The sequence below is a fragment of the Corylus avellana genome, chromosome 4 (genome assembly GCF_965113065.1).
Source record: "Corylus avellana chromosome 4, dhCorAvel1.hap1.2, whole genome shotgun sequence".
Classification (NCBI taxonomy): Eukaryota; Viridiplantae; Streptophyta; class Magnoliopsida; order Fagales; family Betulaceae; genus Corylus; species Corylus avellana.
The window spans coordinates 1128475-1137752 of NC_142493.1; the positions used below are offsets into that span (position 1 = coordinate 1128475).

The 9278-nt window shown below is 45.2% G+C and overlaps 1 protein-coding gene across 1 annotated transcript; it reads right to left on the minus strand.

Annotated features, from left to right (window-relative positions):
• Positions 1 to 7911: 7911 nt before the first annotated feature.
• LOC148586086 (uncharacterized) lies at positions 7912 to 8526 on the minus strand. The gene has a single exon (XM_088515252.1). It carries the CDS (start codon positions 8524 to 8526, stop codon positions 7912 to 7914), a length of 615 nt encoding a protein of 204 aa, XP_088371378.1.
• Between the last annotated feature and the right edge of the window lie 752 nt (positions 8527 to 9278).

Below are 9278 nucleotides of genomic sequence, written 5' to 3' on the forward strand. Positions count from 1 at the left end.
GTCATTCTCATTGCTCACTGTGTAGACATGGGGTTGATGATGAAGAGAATTTGGTTGATTAAAATCCAGAATCAAATGAGAGAGAGAGAGAGAGAAGTATTGAAGTTTTTCTAACGAAGTGAGACATAAATGTTAGAACACAGTTTTTCGATGGATGACGTGGCACAATTTCGGGGCTGCACAGCGATGTCCGAGGATGGGTCGATCTTGCACACAAGAGCAAACAATAGGGTTAGAGTCTCCGGTGGTTTCCCGGCAGGGATACTCCGATACCTAAGTCAGTAATTTATGAGAGAAGATGTAAACAGCACAGAACTCAGATAGCAAGAGTTGCGATTACCTTTGCATTGATAACTTGACTTGTATTTATAGGCAGGGAGAGAGTTTGATTTCCCACACGTTCAGGAATCTTATCCCTTGATATTAGCTGAATAAACATTTAAATGAAGGATCATGTTTGTTAGCTGTTTCGTGATTTTAGTGGCCTGAGATCAGGGGACCAGCATTATAGCTTTTGGGCCGTTCTAAGTTAGAGCGTCCGAGTAGGACTCGATTGCCTTTATGATCTTAGATGTTAACTGGCGTATCTTCATTGATATATAGATGATCTGGACTTTAAATAGATGTGGTATCTTTTGAATAAACAAGATCACTTATCCATTAACAGTAGCTTCTTCCAAGATATCGGAGTTATTCCCCTTACCGAGACCCATATGTCCTGAGTTAGTCTCGGACTTTATGGTCTCGGCTAAGAGAGCCTCGAATTTTATGGTCTCAGACATGTAAGTCTTGTCTTGAGTTAGTCTCGGACTTTATGGTCTCGGCTAAGAGAGCCTCGGATTTTATGGTCTCGGACATGTAAGTATTGGATTCATAAGTATCGGGTCCAGGTCTTGGGCTTGGACTTCTTTAGATCGGGGCCTGAGGACTGTTGAATATTTAATGGCTGACCCATGACCCAACAGTTACCCCCTAATTTCGATGTTTGTAGAACTAAGGAAATTTCATGTTTTGACGGAATGGGTCTACCTCTCGAGACCAGCTATTTTAGGGAATGTTTCGAGACAACCAATGACCTTCCGAGCCTTGTCTCGGACATCTAAGGCGGGAAAATTCAAAATTCAAATTTTGGAGGGAAAATTCAAATTTCAAACTCTTAGGCGGCGTTGGTTGGTATTCTGAGGCCATGTCCCCTCGTTAACCTTGGCGGTCCAGTACCCTGCATGTGTCATCTGCAGGCGGCATCGGTTGGAATTCCGAGGCCCTGTCGCCTTGTCAATCCTGACGCTCGAGTACCCTCTTGGCGCATTTAATGCACATGTTACCGAGGTGAGTCCCTTTAAATAAGGTGCTATCCTTTTTTGCATTCATCCATTCTCTAACCTCTGGCGACAAAACCCTGGCTTTGCTCCTTCGTTTTCTGGACGTTTGCTTCTCCTTCACTTGCTCCTTTTTTCCACATCACCATGTTTGGAGACGTGGGATCAGGCTCCGATGGTCTCGGCGGCAACACTTACCCAGCCTGCTGGCTGTCAGAACTAACCAAAGCTGACAAGGCTAGAATTTGAGAGGAATGTTTCATCCCCAAATCAGTGAAGCTTCAATTTGATGACGAGCATGTGGGTGCCATTGTACGTGCTGATGCACACGAGGTCTGTCTATACGAAACCATGTTTCGTTCTGGTTTCCGACTGCCTTTCCCACGGGTAGTACGAGAGCTGTTGAGTCTTATTAATTTGGCTCCACATCAGATTGTGCCCAACAGATGGAGAGTCCTCTATGCCTGTATTTTGCTCTAGCCAATGGCCCTTGGACCAGGGCATTACCTCTCTACCCGGGAGTTTTTATGGATCTATCGGCTTCAAAAGAACCCGAAGTGTGAAGGCCTATACAACTTCTAGTCTTGACGGGGAAAGTTCATTCACATGGATGGCAAGTATTCCAGCAACCATGGGTGGAAAGCTAAGTACTTTTTCGCCACTAGTTAGTGGGAGTTTCATCCTACCGAAGTTGTTGAGGGTTCGAGGGTGCCGCGGGAAAAGAGTGTCCCTGCTAAAAATGCTTTTGAACAACCGATCCTTAGCGAAGACGAGCAGAGGTGTGAGGACAACATTATAGCATGGGCTCGGAGACATGAAAACCTGATGTATTACACCGAACTGATCCAGACGTTCTCCGAGGGAAAGGGTATCGAAAACCTTGAGGGAGGCGTTGGCGGAAAAAGGAAGAGACTTGCCTCTGTGGTCATCTGAGACCCAAACCTTGATGCCACGGGTCCTCCAGATGCAAACACCCAAGGAGCTACCCCCCGGAAATCCCAACTTGATAAGGGCAAAGGCAAAATGGTTGAGCCGCCTAAACAGAAGAATATTCCTCTTCGGACTGGCGGGGATTTAAAAATAAGTGGGGATCCAGCTCAACCTGTAGTTCCACAGTGTTGGACTATTGGACCCTTGAAAATGGATGCCAAGGCCAAAAAGCCTAGCACTCCTCCTCGAGCAGCCAGAGTCTTGAGATTGGTTGACTAGCTTGAGGACCTCGAAGCCCCTCAACCACCAAAGAAGAGACTGAAGAAGGTGGCTGAAACAAAGGTGCAAGACCAGTTTGTCAACTTTCTAGCTGCTAGGAGAAAAATGGGCCCTAAGCCTAAGCCTGTGGTGAGATCTGCTGCGAAGGTCAAGGCCTTCCTTGCAAACGAGCCTATCTCGGCTCGGCCGCTGAATGCTACACCTCTTGGCTCAGCGGGAGTTGCTGCAGGGAATGCGATCCCCATTGAGTCCCTATCATTTCAACCTCTAGGCTCGAACATCCAACACATCTTGGATGACATAGAACTGGAAGAAAATTTTGAGGGCTCTGTAGGGATGGTACAAGAGAGAACCGAGAGGCATACGGTGGCTGCAGAGGAAGGGGCAGGACTTAGGCCGTTATCATCTATCGCTGAAGGTGAGCGTTCGGTTCAAGCTTCGAAACCTGTCGAGGCTCCTTAGTCGACACGTTCTAATGCCGAAAAGGCCTTTACTGTCGAGAGGGCTTCTGGTGCGGAGAGAGCCTCTGCTGCCGAGACCTTTTCTTCTCCTAAGATACTTATAAGACCTGAAGGGGTGGATTGGACTATCGGCGGACCCCTTGCCACATTTGGTGGCGATCTGAAGGGCAGCCCTTTCCAAGCGTTGGTGGATTTAATCCCCCATGAGGGCCTCATTATGGAACGTGACACATTCGCTCAGGGTATGACTGAGCAAATGATTTTCTTCCAACTTGTAGTAAGTTTCCCAACTTTTACCTCTGTTCCTTTTTTGTTATATATACATACTTACTAAATTTCCGTTGCAGGGTCTCATGAAGTCACTGATACTATAATGTTATTTTCAGAAGACGGCACAGGACTCGGCCACTGAGACAAGCCGCCTTAAAGACAAGTTCATTGAGCTGGAGGCCAAAAATGCAGAATTAACGAAGGCCGTGGCAGTACAAGACGAGGAACTGCTATTCTCGGGTCAGGAACAGTCTACATTGCTAGCCAAGATTTTCGAGGCCGCTGCGGCTAGGACAAAAGCTGAATCTAGGGTTGACGACTTGCTAACCGAGATTGAAGGTCTCCGAGCCGAAGTGAATCATCTGCAAGAGGATAACTCTATCATCAAGGAGGATCTGAACCAGCTGGAAGAAACACATGCAGGGGTCTCGGATCAACTGAAATTAGCTCAGGATGAAGTCTCAGATCTAAAGGCTTTGGTGGTAAAGACGAGTGAAGCCAAAGTGGTAGCCGAAGAGAAGCTCAAATTTTTCAAGGGTAAGTATGCCCTGGTAAGGGCCTAGCTAAAGGAGGCTAAAACCCGAGCTGCCAATTATTTGTCCTAGTTGAGTTTTGCCTCATGGGTTCGAAACTCTGCCTAGGCCGATGGGCTTATTCTGGGCTTCAAGACCTTCCGAACATGGGCGAAGGAGTCGAGACGAAAGTTAGATCTTGACAAGGTAAATATCGAGGACATTCCTTGCTCAGACGCTGCTATAGCGCAGTTGGTCAACCTGGGCCAAGAACAAATGCCCGATGCAGTCGGCATAAGAGAATTCTCTGACGACCCCCTTTCAGATCAACATCACCACGGTACCGAGACTGCTCCGGACAAGCCTCATCTACCGAGGCTCCTAATGTTGTTCCTACTTTTGCCTCCAAAGAATGACCATGTAAAATATTTTGAGGATTTTTTGACTATAGCTCAATTCTCTTACCGAAACCAGTTTCTGTATATTTTTGCACTTAATTGTTTCAAAAAGTTGATTAATATCAGATCTTAGAATAATAAGTGTTTGATGCTTGCTTGTCTTGTAAAGTAGTTTGAAAGAACCTATAATTACGTTCCTCCGAGTTAGGTCTCGGGGCATATTATTTAACCTTGGCTATGGTTCTCCGAGTTAGGTCTCGGGGAATTTGATTTAACCTTAGTTTATGCTACCCCGAGTTAGGTCTTGGGGAGTTTCATTAGGTTTTTGGACTTAACCTCAGATTTACCCACAGTTATGCTACTCCGAGTTAGGTCTCGGAGAGTTCTATTAGGTTTTTGACTCTGGATTATGTTAAGTTAAGAGAGAGCTTCTTTTGGTTGCATCTCTTTAGGACTCGGAAGAGCCTTTTCAGCTGTATTTTCCAAGACTCATAGAATCATTTAATTTGTACTTATGAACTTTGTATGCTGTTTAACTCCGAGATACTTTTATTCATTGAAACGAAACTAATGAAATGACAAAGAAATCACATATTACAGCATTTAAGCATAGTACTTTTTAAGGTGCTCAGCGTTCCAAGGCCTCGGAAGAGCCTTACCTTTGGAATCCTCCAAGTGGTATGCTCCTGCTCTTTTGAACTCAATCACCCTGTAAGGTCCTTCCCAATTAGGAGCTAGCTTTCCCTCAGCGGGGTCCTTGGTTGCCAGCGTGACTTTACATAGGACCATATTTCTGACCTTGAAACTCTGAGGCTTGACCTTCCTATTGAAATACCGAGTCACTCTTGTCTGATATGCTGCTATAGTTACTTGGGCTTGATCTCGTTTCTCTTGTAGCAAGTCCATGTGTAGCTGTAAACCCTTATTGTTGGTCTCAGATTGGAAGGTCTCTACACGATAGCTGCCCGAGCCTACCTCGGCTGGAATGACTGCCTCAGTTCCGAATGCCAAGGCATATGGTGTCTCTTCGGTTGGAATTCTTTTGGTTATTTGGTACACCCACAAAACTTCTGGAAGCTCTTCAGCCCAATCTCCTTTACGATCATCTAGTCTCTTCTTCAAGATTTTGAAAACTGTTTTGTTGGTGGCCTCCACCTGCTCGTTAGCCTGGGGGTGCTCGGGAGATGAATAGTAGTTCCTTACCTGGAGCTTGGCACACCAGTCTCGGAAAGAGTCGCAGTCGAACTGCCTTCTGTTATCTGTGACGAATGCGTGGGGAATGCCATATTGGCATATAACGTTCTTCCACAAAAATCTTTCTACTGCCTTAGCGGTGACATTCACTAAGGCTTCAATCTCGGCTCATTTGGTGAAGTAATCCACAGCGACAACTGCAAACTGTACACCTCCCCTGCTCCGAGGCAATGATCCCACTATATCTACCCCGCATTGTGAGAAGGGCCAAGGTGAAGAGATTGCACTCAAATCTTCAAGGGGTTGGTGAGTGATATTAGCGAATCGCTGGCATTTGTCACAATTTTTGACTAATTCTGCCGAGTCTCGATTCATGTTGGGCCAATAGAAACCTACTCGGACTACCTTATGCACCAGTATTCTAGCTCCAGACTGGCCTCCGCAAATCCTTTCATGGATTTCTCTAAGGATATAATTTCCTTCTTCCTTTAAAACACATTTGAGGAGTGGTAACATGAAACCCCTTTTGTAAAGGATTCCATTCACCATTGTAAACCTTTCAGCTCTTACCTTCAATCGGATAGCCAATTTTCGATTTGGAGGAAGGACCCTTTTTTCCAGGTATTCCACGATGTCCAATTGCCAGTTAGGTATAGTCTCAGATGTCAAGACTGACACCGTCTCGGTAATGGACGACTGTGGAAGAATTTGGACAGGGGTTTCGTCTTCACTTTCTCCATTCGCTGTTGAGGCTATTCGTGCCAATCGGTCTGCTCTCTCATTCTCTGGCCTTGGAATCTTTTTAATACTGAACTTTTTAAATAGACTCTGCATCTCTTGTACTTTTGATAAATATAGCTTCATCCTTTCTCCTTTGGCTTCAAATTCGCCTTGGATATGCCCGACGATAACTTGTGAGTCACTTCGCATCTCCACAAATCTAGCTCCCATTTCGTGAGCTAACCCGAGTCCTGCCAGGACTACTTCGTACTCGGCCTCATTATTTGTGGTTTTAAACTTCAGTTCCAAAGAACTATATAATTCTTCCCCCTCGGGGGTAATCATCACTATTCCAGCTCCACCGTGCTTCTTTGTAGATGATTCGTCTACGTAAATTACACACGTCTCATCACTCAGCCAATCGGTGATGTCTGGAAAATTAGTGAATTCTGCCAGAAAATCAGCCAGTGCTTGACCTTTGAGAGAACTCCGAGGGAGAAACTCAATGTCGAACTCTCCCATCTCAATTGCCCAGTTAGCTAATCTTCCCGACAGATCTAGCTTTCTTAACACTTTCTTCAAAAGGGTACTCTGTCAACACCCTGATAGTATGAGCTTGAAAGTAAGGCTGGAGTTTTCTGGATGCTGTAATCAAGGCGAAAGCCAATTTCTCCTTCTGAGGGTATCTTTCTTCAGTGCTTCTCAAGGCTCTGCTTATGAAGTATACAGGCTTCTGAATTCCTTCTTCCTCTCGGATTAACGCAGCGCTGACAGCTGTTGGAGATACGGCTAAGTACAAATACAGTATTTCTCCAGGTATCGTCTGACTTAACAAAGGTGAGCTTATTAGATACTTCTTTAGCTGTCCAAAGGCTTCTTCACATTCATCAGTCCACTCAAAAGCCTTTCGCAAGACTTTAAAAACTGGATGACACTTATCGGTTGACCGTGAAATGAACCGATTTAGCGCCGCTATCCTTCTTGTCAATTGCTGGAGCTATTTCAAGTTTCTTGGAGACTGCATATCCTGGACAGCTTGTATCTTCTCAGGGTTAGCTTCTATTCGTCGGCTTGACACCATATTACTAAGGAATTTTCCTGACGAGACTCCGAATGCACATTTTGAGGGATTCAACTTCATCCCAAATTTCTTCAAGGTTGCAAACGTTTCTTGCAAGTCGAGTGCATGGTTCTGCGGCAGCATACTCTTGACCAGCGCGTCATCAACGTATACCTCCATATTCCGCCCGATCTGGTCTCGGAACATTTTGTTAACCAGCCTTTGGTATGTTGCCCCTGCATTCTTCAAACCGAAGGGCATGACTTTATAATAGTACAGGCCTCGGTCAGTTATGAATGCAGTTTTCTCACGATCTTTTGGATCCATGTATATTTGGTTGTAACCGGAGAAAGCGTCCATGAAGCTGAGTAAGCCATAGCCAGCTGTTGAGTCCACCAATGCATCTATGCGGGGTAATGGAAAGCTGTCTTTCGGACAAGCCTTGTTGAGGTCGGTAAAATCTACGCACATCATCCACTTTCAATTGGATTTTTTGACCAATACTACATTGGCTAACCAATCGGGATAATAAACTTCCGTAATGAAACAAGCTTTGAGAAGCTTCTCTACTTCTTTAGCTATTGCCATATACCTTTCAGGAGCAAACTTTCTTCTCTTTTGCTTCACCGGCTTTACACTCGGATCCACATTGAGTTGGTGGAGAATGTCTTCAGGATCAATTCCTGGCATATCCTCATGGGTCCATGCAAAAACTTCCAAATTCCTTCGAAGGAAGTTGATAAGATCGCCTCGGACCCTGGGACTAATCTATATCCCAATCTTCAAAATCTTGCCTTCATCAACTATCACATCTTTCAGTGGCTTGGCTGGCTCTCCTTTCGGCTCATTTATGCTTTTATCACCTACTGTACCAATTACAATAGGAGTCGAATCCGAGACCTTCTTGAGAGACGTATTGTAACATCTTCTCGCCTGAGTCTGATCCCCCCTTACTTCTCTGACTCCTTCTTCAGTTGGGAACTTCATCATCAAGTGGTACGTTGCAATTACGACCTTCAACTTATTCAAAGCGGGACGACCTATGATAGTATTATAGGCACCGGGTCGGTCAATGACCAAGAAGTCTACTATTACAGTCTTCTGCTTGGGTGCTGACCCCGCTGTTACAGGTAATGAGATAAGACCAATTGGCTGGACTTGCTCCCCTGCGAATCCGACTAGGGAAGAAGTAAATGGTTTGATCCTGTCATGATCAATACCCATTTGCTTAAAGACCGGCCAATACAGAACATCAGCCAAACTTCCATTGTCCACCAAAATTCGATGGATCATATGGTTGGCCACTTTTACTGTCACTACTAATGGATTGTCATGTGGCTGCATTACCCCCTTAGCATCCTCTTCCGAAAAAGAAAGAGTCATTGAATCCTTTTTTGGAATCTTAGAAGGTCTTTGTACTGTAAGGACCTCTTCAGTCTGTGCCTTTCTTGCATTAGCTTTTTTGGCCGAGTTGGACTGTCCTCCACTAGCTATTCCTCTGGCAATAGTGTGGATTTCACCTACCACTCCTTGGTCCCGAAGGGGGTCTTGGATCCTCTCTCAGACCATCCTCCCGACATCGTCTCGGCTCTCGTCCTCCTGCATCTCAGTTTGCATCCAACAAGAGAGGCAGTTGGTGAACTGCATCCCGATTCCTCCCTCCTGTAAGAAATCTCACAAGCCTCCCATTTCTGATGAAGGTTTCAATCTCCTGTCGTAGAGTTATACAATCTTCCGCCAGATGCCCATGATCATTATGGTACTCACAGAACTTTGTTCGGTCACGCTCCTTGGATCACCTCGCAACTTACTTGGCCACCTAAAGGCTGGGTCCCTTCTAATCTCCATGAATACTTCATTGACTCCAGCATTCAAAGGTGTGAACCTTCGATCTTCATGTCGTCGGAGTTCTATCTTTGGAAAGGATGGTACAATCTTCTTCACTACTTTCTTCGTGAATTTCTCTTCCTTAGGAGTAGACGTTACGGGTAGCTCCTTTTCGGCGTCTTCCTTTTCTCGGTCTTCTTCCTCCTGACCTTTCATCAGAGCCTTAATCATTTCCTCCTGATTCATATATTCCTCTGTCTTCTTGATAAACTCGCGAAGAGTTATCTCTATCGAACTCTTTGATACTT